At 43.1% G+C, this 18,162-nt stretch overlaps 1 protein-coding gene across 1 annotated transcript in view; it reads left to right on the top strand.

Annotated features, from left to right (window-relative positions):
- Positions 1-17,732, top strand: part of SH3RF1 (SH3 domain containing ring finger 1) — a 153,010-nt gene extending 135,278 nt beyond the window's left edge. Inside the window, exons 11-12 of the mRNA XM_081137512.1 lie at positions 7,253-7,611; positions 15,322-17,732. Coding sequence (XP_080993638.1) covers positions 7,253-7,611; positions 15,322-15,490 — 528 coding nt within the window. The 3' untranslated portion in view covers positions 15,491-17,732. The remainder of the gene's footprint in view (positions 1-7,252; positions 7,612-15,321) is intronic.
- The last annotated feature ends 430 nt before the right edge of the window (positions 17,733-18,162 follow it).

The following is an 18,162-nucleotide window of genomic DNA, read 5'->3' as shown; positions in this document are numbered from 1 at the left end:
CCTGCCAACACTCTGATTTTAGGACCTGATATTTATCCTGAAGTTTGTGGTAAACCAGCACAAGACCTTATGTGAATTATCCTATTGAGCACCGATCCTCAAGAGATGGCCACTGGCCTCTGTTTGGATACCATATTGACCCCAAGTGCCCTAGCTCCAGAGTGTCCATGCCATGTTCTTTATTTTGAGGTGCAATGGAGGAAATGTTGATCTCCTTTCTATATGATGTCTTAAGGTATTTCAGGGTCATCTTTTTTTTTTTTTTAGGATATACTCTTGAAGTTTTTTTCATTGTTCCTTGCATCACAGGTTACAGGTTTTCCCTTCCTAAATCCACTACCTCATTTAATGTTCCAAGTCCACGAAAGAGACCTTTTCTGATTGATACAAGTTCAGTGATTCCATGATTAACATGACTGGAGTGTCATTTAGCCCACATTTCTCCATTCTCTCTACAAGGATATTGTGGAAGAACTTTTCAAACCCTCATTCTCCCATCCAAACAATTCCCCGGGGCCCCATCATTTTGGCTGCTACCTGTTGTTAGCAAGGGTCTCCTGGAAGAGTCTCTTGCTCAGAGTCTCATTTCCTTTCCTAAGTAAACCTTTTATCTATCTATCTGTCAGTCTGTCTATCTATCTCTCTATCTATCTATCATCTATTTATCATCTAAATATATCTTTATTGATTTCAGAGAGAGAGGGAGAGAGAAACATCAATAATGAGAGAATCATTGATCAGCTGCCTCCTGCACGCCCCCTATGGGGATTGAGCCCGCAGCCCGGGCATGTGCTCTGACCAGGAATTGAACCTCGATCTCCTGGATCACAGGTCAGTGCTCAACAGCTGAGCCACACTGACTGGGCAGTAAACCTTTCATTTAATACACTATTCTAGAATTTTCCACACCGCCTTCAAAGTGCATTTTTGTCTTCTTTTTGAAAATTAGGACTACACATGCCCTTCTTTGGCCTGTTGAGTTGAGTGGCTCCCAGATTCACCAGAAACTATCAAAAGGTTTTTGGTTGTATTTCAGCTGTTAATTTCCTCTGTGCTCTGGGACAAATTCAACCTGTCAGGAGTAGTCATTTGATCTCTAAGTCCCCATCACTTCATCCATTTCCCTCTTAGCAAGGTTTGTTCTTCCTCTCCCCAGCTGAAGATTATCCTTGCCTTTCTTATCATCTGACAACCACCATCCATCCCAAACAGCAGGTCTGTGTCTTTCTTGTTCTCAGTTCAAACATAACTTTTAAGCAATGCAGTCCCCCCACACACACTTTTTTTAGTCTTTAGCATTTTTGCAACTTGAAGCTCATCTGGACCATGCTAATGTTCTTTCATATGGACGCTTCTCTTGATCTTTTTGTAGGAGTCCTTTAAAAATTTGAGCCCATTAGGCTGCTCCCTGGGGGATCACATCAGTACCTTTAGATGCCTTTACATTTTCATCTGCTGGGATAATTTGCAATTGTATGGTTAGAACTTTATATTAGAGAGCCCTCCCTCTTGAAGTATCTTTTCTTTTGAGTTTCAGGTCATGCATATATTTTCTTTGAACTTTTAAAATCAGTTCTTTTAAACTTTAGAGTTCAAATCTAACTATAGCGAACTTCTCTTTGAGTAGTTACTTCTAAGTTCTCAGTATTTCTGCTTCACAGCCAAAGCTCTTCACCCCCCTACCCCGTCTCTACCTTTCCCCCAGTTGATCAGAATTAGATCCAAAGTTGCAGTTTGCTCAACTTTCTGTGAAATTAATTTATCAGAAGGTCAGGGAAAGTGTGTATCAGAGATTCTAGTTTCAGTTGAGACGTCCAGCAAATATCTAGGTATTTGACCAGTCCCTCATTATTTCTATCTCCTTTTGTCATTTTGTGATCACCCACTTACTTAAACTCTCCAGGCAGTATGGAGTGTGTCCCCCAAATGGTAGCTTGTCTATTGCCTTCTTTTCTCTGTACCCAGCTCTCTGCCGTGGGCTGCCCCTGGTGTACCTGGCGTGTAGCTTCCATGTGCACACAGGGCCATTGTAACTCTGCACCTAACTGGGCTGTTCCTTTGAACAATATGTTCTTTGGAAGTCCTCTATCAGAGTCTCAGAAATGTGTTTCTGTCCCTGACTTAATGTCTCTAGCTAATTTGGTCTGGTAACTGCATTCTGTGGTTTGATAAATAGGCATCTAAAACTCTGTACTGTCTTTCCAAACATCATCTCAGTTATTTCTTGTTGAAATCCTGAGCCTTCCTGCCAATGCTGGTGTTCTTTCTATGAGGTTTCTGATGCCTTCTGCAGTTATCAGTTTACAGCATCATCTGTACATTTTTCTAACTTCATATTCAGTGCAAAGGCTTCATTATTTGGTCAGCTAGTCTCCAGGCAAATGTGTTTCCCAAGCCTTATGAGATACTCATTATATATGTATATATTTTTATTGTGGTTTCTTATTGTAAAAAATTTAATTATACATATTTATTTAGAAGTTAGAGAAAATCCAAACATCCAAACAGAAACCCTAAATATGATCCAAGATTTCAAAGAAAATCATTAACATTATTGTGTATATATGTTTTCCCCCCTATATACCGAAATATAAAAAATATTATTTTGGTATAGCAAGCTTTCATCTAGAAAATAAAATCTTCACCAGTCAATTATGTAATTAACTGTTCTTGTACTCTAAATTCTGTTAAAAGATAAACAGGTATATTTTAAAAATTTAAAGAGCTTATTTGAGTAAATGTCTATTAAAATCAGGTGACCCCAAACCAGAAGTGGTCAGGAGCACTCTACCAAGGGTCAGGGCCAAGACTTTTATAGAGAAGACAGGAAGCAAAGCAAGGAAATTATTTGATTGGCTATAGCTTATTTTGGAGAGCCTGGTTGGCTGTTTGTGATTGGTTGTCGTTGGGTTTTGATTTCTTAACCTTGAGGCATCTATAGGTTTAGGTTTTGGTTTGCTTCTGCAGGCTGCTCAGGCATTGTTAGAACCACCTCAGTCTAATGGCCACTAATTAAACCTCTAGTAGTTTAATTAATTTAACAGTTTTAGCCCTCACATTAAAAAAAAAGAAATCAACTCTGAAGCCCCATTCTACCCCAAGTGCTTCCATGTCCTACCCCTGCCTTCCTAGTCTGGGGATGCTTCATGGGTCTTCTCTGATGTTGACATTCGTTCCCATAGGAATCAGCAGGAATGGTGCTGGTTCTCTGCCACATCCTGGATATGTTCCTGAAAGATGGAATTTCTACAAGAGGTCTACAAGCATGCCAACATTTAGTGCCTGAAACCCACAACCCCAAATTCCTGATGACTCTCCCTTAAGGAGCAAACCACAGGTTTTCTTCAATCAATGCGCTAATGTTTAAAGGCCTTTGCTATTGTTCTTGGCTTTCCTAAGAAGAGGGTCCATCTAGTTTTTAAATGCCCATTTTCTTCTATTCTGAACATGTGTCCTGAAGTCCCTACAGGTCACTTTCTTTGCTCACATGATCTTCCTTTCTCTCCAGTTCTTATTTTGCTGTCAAAACGAAATGGTCTGAGGGCTTCACCATTTCATTTTCTTAAGGAGAAGCCCACCCACCCTTCCCGTTAAGTGGTCAGAGTCATTGTTGGCGCCCCTGCTGACAGCTGGGACCCAGACTAGGTCTGGACTGCACAGTGCAGATCTGCAATCAGAGTTTGGCTCCGAGGGACCTTGATGACCAGCAAGGTCAATGTGTCTGCTTCTGCCATTCACTGCATAGAGCAGATGGGTTTCTAGAGATGTTGCCTGTGCTGAACTCACAGAAGAGTGGGGGCTTGGTTCAAATATCACCCCACACTAGCAGTGTGATACTAGGCAAACTTAGAGAGGGTTAGGCAGTGAGAATAGCATCGATGCCTGTCTCATTGGGTGGGTGTGAGGAATAAATGTGTAAATCCTTATAAAATGCATTAATTAAGATTCTTGAATCCAGTGGCATTTAACCATCTCTAGAATATCACGTGGCCCTTTCCTCTTTCTATGCACTTCTTTAAAAAATGCTTTCCTGCCTCTCCCCACCTCCCACCTCCAGACAGCACCCCCTGGTCAGTCTGTCTCCCCATGCTCTGCTTTATTTTTCTACAGAGCCCCTGTTTTACAGCCTCGTTGGTGCCGGTGCTAGAGAATGTGAGCTGCTTGTTGTCTTGCTCACTATTGTGTTCCCAGAGCCTAGCAAATTGTTAGTTCATATATGACAGTCAGTAAATATTTGTTGAGAGAATGAGTGATTATTGTTAGAATATCATATGAATTAAGTTTTTGAAATTCCTTTCCTAAGAACAGTGACTCTGAGTATTGGGAGTCTGGCTGCGTAGATTTTTGATGACCAGTGGCCTGGAAGACTGTTTACCTTCTCTGTCCATCTGAGGGCAAGGACAGGAATAAGAGGGAGACTCCGGGGTAGAATGTGGCTAATTGGCTGTTGCTCATATGAAATTTATTTTTGCTTGGGAAGGAGCTCTGACTTGATGTTTCCCATATTGTACTCATTCTGTGTAATGTGACTAACAGAAAGTTATTAACTTATGTTCAGAAATTATTTTTATATGTAAAAATTATTCTTTCTGGCATCTGGTGATTATTTTCTTACCCAAATAATCCCCCCCCCCTTTCTTTCTGTCTGAGATGCAGTTTTAAATCATCAAATCTTCCAGTGAGAAAATGATGACTATGACATTATTTCATCTAAGAATAATTTCTTGGGAAACCCACAAGAGAAGAATTGTTAAGGTTTATGTTAAAAGATATGCCCTTCTATTTTATGCATGTTCACATTACATTTAAAAAATTGCTTTGCTGAAGTGTAGTCTTTATTAATTTGTCTGTAGTTTTCTGCTGCTGGATTTTGAAAAAATAAAGGTGCCCTGAGATGATAAGTATCTGAGTTTGCAAAATGATCTCTCTCATGTGCACATTGTTCTGCTAACGTAGAAAACATCAGAATATGATATTAAAAGCACAGCATCTGGGAACGAGGGCAGCCTCTTTTCCGTGTGAACAGCCAGCCCCTACCCGCACACCCTGCCACAGCACCTAATCTTCCTCCTTCTGCCCCGCAGTTCGTCCGCGTTGGCTGATGTGATAGCACATCCCCTAGAAGTCATTAATGCAATCTGAATTTAATGTGTATGATCATTTTAGATGAACCAAGCCATCTTTCTTCTTAATCACTTTAGAGGCTGTTGCCTGAGCGCCCTTCAGTTGACTGATATTTTTCTGAGTGCCCAGACTGAGCCTTTAAGAAACGTCTTTAGCTGAAGGCTTGCTAAGATTGTAATTTATCAATGGACTTAATGTTCTCAGTAGACCTGTGGGGGTCCAGGGATTAGAGAGTGATTTCCTACATCATGGCAGAAACAGCTGGAAACGGTGGCTGACCCCTGCTTTAGATGCGGAGCCAGTGGGCATGACCCTTTCCCCAGCCCAGACCTCGGGCTCCCTTAAAGCAGTGTGGCAGCAGCTCCGCAGGTGCCCCGTCAGCCCCCTTCACTGGCCGCTGTGTAGAGGGAAGTATCACCACTGGATGATCCAAAGTAGCCTCTTCCTTCCTTAGCTGGGGGATGAGCTGAATATTTTCCTTTCCTCCTCCCTGCCTCATGCTCTTGCAGCCTTGGCCTCTCCGCTCAGATGGTGCTCAGCTCTGTGCCAGGCCGCACTGGGTGTGATACGCAGGTGTGTGAGCTCCGGGCACTGCATTCAAGCAGGCCGTCCAACTTTATAGGGTCATTTACTGGAACACATATAGTAAACCTGTTGGCAGACGTGAGGTTAGATACATGAAGCAGTAGCTAGGAAGATGTATTGAGGCCAGGCCTTATGGAGAAATGCAGAAGAATCTTCCTCCGGCTGGGTGGGGGGAGAGGGGTCCGCAATCGATGGATTGGCTCTTCTCATCTGCAGCCTGAGTTGATCTTGGACAGAAATGACAGCACTCCCATTATCTTGCCCCTCCCTCTGTTTCTGACCCTTGAGTCAGCACGTGCTGTGAGCTGAGATGGGGCCTGCGGTGCCATCTCCCCTGGTGCCTTTCATTGTCTGGTAAATGATTACTTTGTCTCTTTCTTTTTTTTCTGCCATTAGGTATCTAATGGAACTGTGTCATTATGGAGTCACACTCTTTTCCCCAAGGGATTTCTACTGAGTATGAACTAACTCACATTCCTAAGAAAAATTCCTCAGTGTTACATCTCCTTGTGGGCCCCTCATAATTCTATTTTTCTACTAATGGACCTTAATTCCAATTTGCCTATAGAGTTTTCTAAAGAATTGCTGCTCTGTGAAATGTTTTATTTTCAAGCCATGTTTCCGTTCAGAGGACTTTATGACGTGGTTGACATCTTTGTAAAAAAATTTAAAATGAGGACTGTTACCTAGGCTTGGTCATCAGAAAGAACACTGACAGTTAGGGTTTGGGAATGTAGAGGAGCTAGCTGTAGATCTAGTTTTCCGAGAGGAGCAAAGAACAAAAATGTCAAAAGAGACAAAGATTTAAGAGGTGGCTTCCATGGGGTGCTATTGCTGGGAAAAAATGCTTATTTGTACAGTTGCTTGCAAAAAGAGACATACGGTGGTTTTCATTATACCGAAGCCTTCTTTGAGTTTTTATAGAATTGTTTTGGGCTTTTTAAACAAGGAGGTACTTGCACATAGAAATGGTTTGACTTCTTTTATTTTTGGCTTGTTAAATTTTATAAAAGTGACATGTGAGAAGTAGTTTAGCCCTTAACTCTGATCAAGACATCACCACCTATAAATATAGGAGTCAATTCTGTGGGTAGAAAGTAAAATGCTATTAGATTTATGTTTAATTCAGCTTTCAAGAACTGGAGACAGGATAGGCAAAATTTCAGGAAATTAAATCCATAATCTGAGATCTCCATTCTGTGCTATCATGTCTGCTTCTGCCTTCACCAAGCCCGAGATGTAAATTGATGAGTTTTTTGTTTTACATCTTTTTTTATCTGCTTATCCTACCTCTATATAGAAGATAGTGATGAACAGCGGAATGCCCAAAACAAGCAAAAACATGCAGGCAGAAAGGGAGAAGAGAAGCGAAAGGTCAGGTTAATACTACCTAGAATTGACAGGTAGATCGTGGATAACCAAACAGCCACAGAAATAATTTTAAAAGATCAAACCAAACGTTGCAACTGTAGTGCCCTGTAGACTACAACGCAACGGTACTGTCAGTCTTCAACTAATGTACTTTTTTTTTCTTTCTTTCTAGAAAGAAAGAAAGGGTTTGTTGAAGTTGCTTTCTGGCGCCTCCACCAAACGCAAGCCCCGAGTGTCCCCTCCAGCCTCACCCACCCTGGAAGTGGAGCTGAGCGGCAGCGAGCTGCCTCTGCAGGGAGCGGTGGGTCCCGAGCTGCCGCTAGGGGGCGCCCACGGCAGGGCCGGCTCCTGCCCCGCAGACGGGGAGGGCCCCGCCCCGGGGGTGGCTGCGGGAGCAGCTCTGGCCCAGGAGGTTCTTCACCGCAAGACGAGCTCCCTGGACTCTGCCGTTCCCATCGCTCCACCTCCTCGACAGCCATGCTCCTCCCTGGGCTCCGTCATGAGTGAGTCTAGGCCCGTTGTTTGTGAAAGGTGAGTTCACAGCAGAAAACTAAGAAATGTGTGGCAAGCTTTGCGCTGGAGTATTTATTTCTGATATTTAAGATATTTTTTTCAACATCCTCCTAAGTTTTTGGTTAACTCAATATGTAATAACGACAAGGCATTGACTTCCTTTTACCACTTGCTGTAACATACCCTGGTCTCTGCTCTTCCCTCCTGTGGGTCTTACACAGGTTTAGGCCTCCAGCCTTCTTGTGTATTTTCTCCAGACGACCACTCCAGAATTGTCAATCCCTGGAAACTTGTTCACACCTACCTCTTCCTTCTTCTTGCTTCTCTTGTACCGCCAGCAATGGCTCCCTCCTTTCATCCTTTGACTTTTCCACTATTACCTGCCACTTGTAAAGCCACTGGAGAATTCAGCCACCTAGGAGGATTCTCTGCATTCTTCCTGAGCCAGAAGAGTGTGGCTCAGCTCTCAAGATCTGTCACCCCTCCTGACCCAGTGACTTGGTTCGGTTACACTCAGAGCAGTGAGCCCTGTTTTAGTGATTCTGGCCTTGAATAACGATTATGGATGTGAGCATTTCGATACAGTCACTGGAGGTCTAGGAGTGCATTAGGAAAGAAAATATATTAAATAAGACAATATCTGCTAGGATTCTATGAATTAAAAATGAAGCACTGTTCGTCCCCCAGGAAATCATGAAATACACTAAAAATAGTGGACTATTTTCCCATAATGCGTAAACAGATAAACATTTGTTTCAAAGAGTGTCATCTGTTTCATTGTTTCTGTAAGCTTTAGGCCCTCCCTACGTGCACATCTCTCATTTGTGGAGCTATTGCCTTTTCGGTAGCATTTCCTGTTACTGATTTGAAATCTTACTATGAAGCGTTGTTCTTTAAAATGACTTAAATTCACCTTCACTCAGTATCTCCAATGAACACATGCACCCACCAAAATCTGAGGCCTTCGTATATTTTGGGGCATATCTTTTTTACCCAAAAATAAACTGGGGAAGAATAAACTTCAAGCAACCTATGCTCATTAAGTACAAAGCACGCAATTTATTGTTTTTATAGCGAGGTGAGATCATTTTCTATAATTGCGATTCTTATAAAACCAATTCTTTCCCCACAGAATCACTTGTCTTCCCCCTGGTCTGTTGAGCACTTTATAAAGCTTTGAAATTTCATCCTGAATTCACGTCATTCTTTGTTCTGACAGTCACCCCTTTTCCTGCAGGATCACTCTGCTTTCCAGGGACAGAGCCTCTGTCCCTGGAGCGAGTCCAGTGACTTGTTTACTTTCTCTTGGTCACAAAAGCTCCTCCTGTCCCCACCCCCAGGCATTGATCTGCAGTTTTGCCTTCATGCCCCGAGTCACTCTCTTCTTTTCCCTGTCGCTTGTGGTGTTTGTGTGACTATTCTGAGTGCTCGTTCACTTGGCCCAGACTCTCCCTCGGCGCTGGCCCGGGCACTGCTCTCCCGCCCCCATTATGTGTTCCTTTTCAGTCGCCAGATGTCCTCAATCTCTGCGGCTTCTGCATTCCAGCCCCTTCCCAGAGAGGAGTTCATTTCTAACAGCAGGCTCCTGCTGTTCAGTGCATCTGAAAAGGAGAGCAGACAGGTGACGGCGGTCCAGGGAGCATGGGACACACATCAGACAGGGAACATGGACACTTTGATGACGGGACAGATGGCCACGGGCACTCTGGAATTCTCTGGCACAGTTTTTTATATGACCATTTCCATTTTTACAAGTAGGAAAGGGGTCTTTGGAGAAGATTTCCGCCCAAGTTCATAGTTTTGTCACCTACATGCTCTATGGAATATAAATGCAATAGCCAGCCTGACCAGCTTTTCACGGCCCCTTTGCCTTCGTACAATGATAATATTTATTTATCTGGGAGTCTTAGGTCTGCCTGGCTATAAAAACAGTAGGAAAAATGTGTGGAAACCAGTAGTAGGAGAAAACATCCTATTATTCCCTGGGAATGAAACTTTTTGGTGACTAGAAAGCTACCAACTATCTTATTTTGATATTTCAGAAATTTCAACACAGTAAATAGTACTTGATGCTAAAAATGCAGGGACCGTGAACTTTCGCATCAGTATGACTCAGAAAGTGTTTCAGGATCTTAGATTCCTTGATTCACAATCCAGGTATCAACAGCTCCTGCCCCAGCAAAGTCTAGAACGCCTGGGATTCTTTTGGTAGAATTTTTACTGACAGAATGCCATAGACCTATGTTTCAGTGGATAGTGTTGGTACAGGACGAGACAGGATTCATCTGCAGGTTATAATAAGAACAAGCATACAATTTCCTCTCAAACCATGGCCCTGTCCCATAGATCTAGGGTAAAAGAATGTGACTGGGGCAGCCAGTGCTGTCAGTGGAAAGAGGCCTTCCTGTCACAGGAAGACTTAAAACAATCTCACAATGAAGAAGGAGGACTTGAAGTGTGTTGACAGGTCTTGGTGTCAGCTGAGAGGATTCTCTGAGGAACAAAAGGATTCTTTTGTGTTTGTTGGAGAGGCTGAAGAAAACAAGCAAGAAATAACGGTATTCTGGAGGCAGCAAATGTATAATTGATAACAGCAAAAATAATAGAACAAATAGGTTAGGCTCTATTTTAAGGAAAGGAGAAATAAAATATTTCAGAAGGGATGGCAAATAAAAGAAAGTATATATGACAGCTGTTTTTGTCTTCTGTTAAAAAATGTACAGATAAAGGGCTTAAGGAGAGACAGCAAGTCATCTCTGTGTATATTTGTAAATTTAGGAATTAAACTGATAACTACATACCTGTAAGCCCATCTCCTAAATTAAAAAAGGACCTATGGTCTTTGATCAGAGATTAAGCTAGAACACTTGGAAACATCCCAATTGGATAGAGTTAGATTTACAGAAAAGTGGTCAGCTTAATCGGCATGATCAATTTGAGTCAATGACAATGAGCCCACCCGGTGAAGCAATGGCCATAATTTACTTGGACTGCAGGCAAACTGCAAAGAGAGCTAGTATGGTTTTGCCAGTAAAATTCTCAGTTGGCTATTAGATTGTTGTAGTAACTAACAGAAAGCAGTAAATGGTTACCCACCCAGACCAGGGTGATGGGCAGAGTGCCTCCCAGAGCTACCTGAGGTCTAATCTGGGCTCTACCAAGGGAGATTAGAAACAAAAATGTATCAACTACAGAGAACGCGAGAGAGGCCAGAAAAATAAAGGAAATGGAAAATTTATACTAATAAAGATTGCAAGTGCCCATTTAGATGAAAGCCAGAGCCCCACAGCCAACCCAGGAAGGCTGGCATTGGAGGTCAGTGGTGCTTTTGTATGTAGCAGGCTTCTGTTCCTCGCTTTCCACCCCAGGAATGTCACCCAAAACTGAGTTGGGGTCCAGCAACCACAAGAGGCAGAGGCCCACCCAAGGCCAAGTCTGTGTGCTACACTGTACAGCCCACACTGCCTCCCAGGTGCTCTGTTCAAAGGGACAGAAGGTGCTTTCCAACAACCAAGTTACCTCTCAGCTTTGGATATTTTTACTCCCCCCCCCCCAATCTTTCCATTATATATTCTATTTTTAAAATTGTGGTAAAATATGCCATTCTTTCAATTTCAAATTCATTGGCATCAAGTACATTCACATTGTTGTATAACCATGACCACTGTCCTTTTCTAAACATGGTCATCATCTCAAACTGAAACTCTGCACCCATTAAACACTAACTCCCCACCCCCACCCCCCATCATCTCACCCCTCAGGCAGCTTGCAGTCTAGTAGAATACATGAGACAGGGATGCAGATGGCAATAACACAATGTAGACTGGGCTAAGTGCCGTAGAAAACATACACGATGCCCCTGGCGTCTAGTCAAGCATGAAATTACTTCCAGCCATGGGGCTAGAGAAGATTTCACAGGGGAGAAGGGGAGCAAGGTTTGAGAGGCTGATTGGGCCTGGATGGGCAGAGAGGTCATCAAAGGGCATTCCAGTGGAAGGAGCCGCATGAGCTAAGGTATGGAGTGGAGGAAGGAAAGGTCATATTTGGGGGACATGTTCAGGTTTAGAGAAGTGTTTGGTACATTCATGGAGATAATAGTAACTATAGCTATAGAGAACGAGGCTGCATCATTGAGGGCCTTACATACCAGTGTGAGAATTAACCTTCCTCACAGGCATCGAGAAGCTGGTAATGATTTTTGAGCAACAGTTAGCTACAGGTAGAGTTGCCAGCTAAGAAAATGAATATGTTCAGTGTAGAATGGAATGGGGACTGGAAGAGGTTTGAGGCGGGAGGACAGGTAGATTATTTGGCCAGGTGGGAGGTGAAGAGTTTGTCCACAGATGATGGTGGCAATGACAATAAAGAGGAATGGATGGGGCACAGACTTTGAGGGTGGATCAGCAGGTCCCATTGAGATCATGGGAAAGAAGTCTTTGACTCTTGAGGTTCAGACCTTCCCAAAAGCCCTATTCAAATGAAGACAAGCATAAGGAGTGAGGCAGAGGTGCAGCAGCAGACGGGAAGGGCCTTCACAGCTGGGCCTTACATCTGTTTGTTGATCTGTAAACATTCTACTTGGCAAGCCCTGTCCGTGCTTGAGATAGCTGGCCAGTTGTGCCCACTATTTGGCTTTAAGAGTTTGTATTAGAAATATGTATGCAAACTACCTCACGAGGCTCCAGGCCAGAACCGGAGCTGGGTGATTTCTGAGTAGAGTCTGTTCCCGCTGCACCTGGGAGTCTTCATACAATCAAGGCTGTGTCACAGTTTCCATTATGCACATGGTTTCTCCTTCCACCCCCAGAGGTTTATAACTTAGCAGGGAAAATGTGCTCCCCCTGGGAACGTGGCAGGAAGATTATGTTCTTAGCCCAGCAGCAGTTCTAGTTCAAAAAATTTTTGACAAAATTGGTTTAGTGCATTTCATAAAATGCAAATATTAATCCAATTCACTTCAAGTTGTTCAAGAACTATTTTTGTTTCATTTTCCCTTGAAGGAAGCTCACAGAGAACTGGTTGGGAACACATTTCATCAAACGTGTGCTCTGAATGGGATCTGAGTCACTTGTATACTTTCTCCCCCCTAGAATTATAAGGCTTTGCTTAAATTTTAACTTTCCCCAATGGCATCTGTTTACATTGCTTTTTACGTGGATTTTTAGTGTGTTGGCAACAGACTTGAGAAATCTCGTCTGTATCCCTTCCTTCAGATAAGTCCAAGAAGAAATTATTTGTCTTGCTTTTACAGATGTCCAAGGATTCCAAAACCTGAACTACACCATAATCTCATTATCAGGCAGTTTTCCTCTGGGTTGTGTTCTGAGTCTGTTTCTTGGGTAGAGGTGGCCAGCTACTGACTGGCCCATCCTTCATCCCCTTGAAGCACCAGACCCCTGCCTACATTGGCCTTCAGCTGTATGATCATAATGGGGTGTGAACTCTGTGAGCATCACACTTATAATCTCACTACATTACATGATAAACCTGTTTAACTCACCACAACCCTATACTACAGACAAAGAAACTGAGACTGAGCGAGCTGAGATAATTGGCCCAAAGTTAATCTGCTCTAAATGACCTTTATGGCTGTGTCAGATGCCAGGCCAGGGCTCCCCCCACAGTGCCATGCCTCTGCCCTCATTCCATGCTTGATTGAACCCTAAGCCTTGTTTTCTATAAATATTCATATTTGAATTAACTGAACCTTTCTTAGAAACAATAAGCCAGCCTCCTTGCTGTGCTTTTGCTTCAGATCTTGGAGGATAATTTGCTCTGTTGCCCAGAGTAGCTTGGGAATTGTTTGGGCAGCCACTAGTGCTTTGCAGAGATACCTTTTTAATAGAGTAATAGCCTGGGACTCTTGCAGTGGTCCTTCTTAATGAGAATGGATTCTGTTTCTTACAGGATGGAGATTGGTGAGACTAGCAATCTTCTGAAAGGGCTAGGCTCTGATGGGTTTTATGAGTTTGAGGATAGTGCTATAGAATTGTTCTGTCATGTTTTAAGCCATAACATTATTTGCTTACAGTCAAAAGTGGGTCCCATAATCCACTGCTGTGTAACAAATTACCCCCAAAACTTAGTGGCTTAAAACAGTGAACATTTCTTATTTCTGTTGGTTGGGAAATTGGGAGCAACTTATCTGGGTGATTCTGGCTTCAGATATTTCTTGAGATCATAGTCCAGATGTCAGCCTGAGCCACAGTCATCTGAAGGCTTGAGTGGGCTGGAGGACTCCCTTCCAAGGTGGCTCACTCACATCACTATCTTTTGTAAAGAGACGTCAGTTACCCACCATGTGGTCCTTCCCATAGAGATGCTGAATTTTCTCACAACATGGCAGCTGATTTTTCCCAGAGCACATGACTGAAGAGAAAGTAAAATAGAAGCCGCATGCCTTTTATGACCTAGTCTCAAAAATCACACACTGTCTTGTTCACAGTGTGTTACCTATCACACAGTTTTATCGCCATGCATTGTGGGAGGGGGCTACACAAGAGAACGAAAACCAGGGGGCCAGCTCAGTTGACTATACCATATACCACCTTTTCCCCCCTTTGGTTGGGAAAGCAAGAGAGGAGTAAAGGAGGCCATTAATGCTGGAAAAGTAAAAAAGGGACACAAGGATACAGAGCATAAAACAAGTCCCCTCCCTCTGGCTTCTGTGGCTGCTAACTATAATTTTGTAGGAGACCAAGGAGCATGGAAATGCTATAGACAACATTAAACCAACAGGACTCCTGGGGTTTTTAAGGGATAATTACAGCTCTTCCCTCCGATGTCTGAGTCGGGACCCAATGGAGAAACAGACGCAGTTATTACACTAACAGAGATCAGAATGTCAGCCGCGTTACTGGTGGTGTTGGATTGGATTTGTGGCCACAGTCTTCCCCTCCCTGTCTAGACCTTAGGACAACCTGCCAGGGGGAGATTTGAGGATATAAAGCAGATGAACTTCCTTAGATGTGCTGCCTTATCCCTGTCAAGCCCCATTGTCAGGGACACAGAGAGACCGACTTTCAGGCCCACTTCTAGAAGGCAGGCCTGAGCCCTGGCCACTCCAAGCTTACAGCATGACCCAGAGGCAGAGCAGAGCCCAATGGGCCTGGAGGCAGGCAGTTCAGAGAGCGCTGAACCCACCAGTCAAATAAATCCACTCCTTTCTTCTTGGAGAAAAGAGAAGGACGGGCCGTTTCCTCCATGGAATAAAACTTTCCTTCTGTGTTATAAATCTTCAAAGGGGACAGGATGGTTCTCCCGGTCAAGGACATTCAAATATACCAGTCTGGGTCATCCCTAGTGGTCCATGAGGCTGTTCATATCCAGACTGTTCATATCAAGCCTCTGTTTCACTGAGAACAGTTGTATTTCGAGTTATTTTACAGACATTGTAACTAGAACTCGTGCCCGGCCGGGCGTGGCTCAGCGGTTGAGCGTCGACCTAGGATCCAGGCGATCGGGGTTCGATTCCCGCTCAGAGCACATGCCCAGGGTGCGGGCTCAGTCCCCAGTTGGGGGCGTGCAGGAGGCAGCCGATCAATGACTCTCTCATCATTGATGTTTCCATCCCTCTCTCTCCCTCTCCTTTCCTCTCTCTGAAATCAATAAAGATATATTTAATAAACAAAAAAAAACAGAACTCGTGCTGCTTCCTGCTCTGTTTGTGTGCACTGTTTTTATCTCTGCTCTGAATGGCCTTCACTAAAACCTCTCTCTCTTTTCTAGGCACAGGGTGGTGGTTTCCTATCCTCCCCAGAGTGAGGCTGAACTTGAACTTAAGGAGGGAGATATTGTGTTTGTTCATAAAAAACGAGAGGACGGCTGGTTCAAAGGCACGTTGCAACGCAATGGGAAAACTGGCCTTTTCCCAGGAAGCTTTGTGGAAAACATCTGAGGAGACTAACATTGAGAAGGCTTAAAATCACATCACTCAACAAGATAGCACAGCGCAGTGTCACCGAAAGAGCACAGCGGTGGACTTGCAGGTGGCCAGGAGAGGAGCAAAGGACTGGCGTCTGACCCCAGTGCCCCCAGCACATGTAGACCAGCATGCGGTGTGACGAAAGCGTGGTTGTGGGTTTTGTCACTCTGGATTTGGATGTGTAAGGTGTGCCTTGTACTGTCTGATTGACTATACAGAGAAACCTTTTTTTTTTTTTTAAAGATATATAGCTAAAATGGACAATTGTTTACAAGGCTTAACTAATTTATTTGCTGTTTTAAACTTGAATTTTTCTCATAATAGATCAATTCCTTGGGTTATGATTTTAAGGAATTATTAATTTATGAAATTGATAGCTAAGGAGAAGCTGGATTATCTCCTGTTGAGAGCAACAGATTCTTTTTAACAGAGAATGAACTCCCCCTCTCCCCACACTGGTGGGCTTTTTTTGCTTTTTAAAAACAGAAATGCCAGTTCTCTGATTTGGTTTTCTTCTTTGGGAAACCAACATGTGCAACTGAATTCATATCAATAAAGGCCTGGGGTCGAGAGACAGAAACTTGAAAAAAAAAAAAGAGACGTTAACAATTGCCTGTCTTTCTAGTTTGGTCAGGAATCAGCCTTAAGATCTAGTCCTCAATTTAATTTTGTGGGTTTTTTAATTTTCCTAGAATGAAATCGGTGAGGCAGTAAGGAAGAGTAAAGCACAACCCTTGAACAACAAAAAAAAATGTATTCAGAAATATATTTAGTTTTATAAGAAAAGCAGCTCGGTTCATTGGTTGGCAGTGGGACAGTCTGAAGCTGTGCTCCTGTGAGAATGGTTGTGCAGTGTCACTTGCCGCTTTCCTTCGAGTGGTCCGCATGCCCAGGACACAGTGAAGCGTCTGTGAGGTCGTGGTGTCCGTGATGCGCATGCGGAATCCCAGGCTGTAGGAAACACTGTGAAGAGTTTACAGTCGCCCGTCGTGAGTCCTCTCGCCGTCGCATGTCGCTGGATCCCCGCAGCTCTCCCGGCCGTGCATGGCTGTATATTTCATTGCAATTTCCTGCCGAGGTGAGTTTGCGCTCAGAATTGACCGATGCAGGAGCTGTAAAATAAACAGTACTCTCTTCTCTACCCCAAAGCCATTACTGACCAATTTCTCTGAGTTCCCTCCCCCCTCCGTCCCCGGCTAAGGTATCCATCAGCCGTGACACAGGTCGTTAGTGGAAATGGCCCTTTCTCTGCCCCCCTCCCGGTGGACGGGTGGCAAGGGTGAGACAGGAGGCTGCCGCCGCAGCTGTTCTCGCGGCCCTGGGAGCGTGGCGAGAGGGAGCGTGCCCACACCTTGCAATTGTGGCGGGGTCCAGCTGAGCTTGTCTTTTTATATCTGTCCTTTGATGTCACTGGCCTCTTCGACCCATTTCATTCCCGTGCCACGCAGTCGTGGGTCTGGGTAGTCCTAAAAAAAACAAAAGGAGGGAAGACACCCTGGTAGTGAATGAAATCATTGCCATGGTTTCCTCGTGAGCCAACAAACACAAAAAACCTTTTCATTTCTTACTTTGAAGAATTACAACCAGGAAACAGAAACATGAACAGAAAAGTCTTCTTGCAACAGCAAGAGGTTTCATGGTCTTAAAAAGATATATTACGTGGTTGAAATGAAATCATTCCTAAATTAACGATTTTTTATAAGACACTGTACATTATGTTCCTGTGTGTTGAATTTTTTTAAAAAATACTTTACTTGGATATTCATGTAATATATAAAGGTTTGGTGAAATGAACTTTAGTTAGGAAAAAAAGCTGACATCAGCTTTCATCTGTGTAAGTTGACACCAATGTGTCATAATATTCTTTATTTTGGGAAATTAGTGTATTTTATAAAAATTTTAAAAAGTAAAAAGACTACTACAGGTTAAGATAATTTTTTACCTGTCTTTTCTTCATATTTTAAGCTATGTGATTGAAGTACCTCTGTTAATAGTTTCCTGGTATGAAGTTGGTTAAAATTTCATCTGTTACTAGATCACTTAGATAATATAATGTATGGGTTTTCTATTGGTTTTCTTGGGAAACAATAGGTGGAGATTTTGTAACAAGGGCTTGTTACACACTGATGGGGTGATGATAAAATTGCCGCTTGTCATGTTAATAATTTGAAGACTGGAGAAAAGGTTCAGGATTAAAATTTGATGTTCATCCTTTACATGCCCCTTGTGTCAGTCCTTAAAATTGTTCTTTGTTTGTTTGTTTGTTTGTTTTTAACCTGGGACATATTTTACTTAGTTTCTACTTCATAAAAATTCTTTGCTTGTACCTCAAACAGAAACTGTCTACAATAATCATTTTGGTGGTTATATTACATTTTATCTCTCCAGCTAACAAACATTTGGTTAGTTTCCCAAGAAGTTTAAAGTCTTCTTAAAAGGGTTTGTGGAGTTTCACCAGGTATAACACTTCTACTCCCCTCTCCCTGACTGAAAGAGTCTGGTGACTGCTGGAAGTCTTGTCTTAGCCATAGGGAGAGTACCAGACCTATAAGCAGCTGGTGGTAACCCATGGACCTCAGCAAGGCTGGGAACATAATCTATGATTTTAATCTTCCGTGGAAGGCCAATAAGTCATAAGTTTAAAA

Source organism: Miniopterus schreibersii, assembly GCF_964146895.1.
Source record: "Miniopterus schreibersii genome assembly, chromosome: 4".
Lineage (NCBI taxonomy): Eukaryota > Metazoa > Chordata > Mammalia > Chiroptera > Miniopteridae > Miniopterus > Miniopterus schreibersii.
The sequence above is the reverse complement of the archived record's forward strand: the minus strand, read 5'-3'. Positions and strand labels throughout refer to the sequence as shown.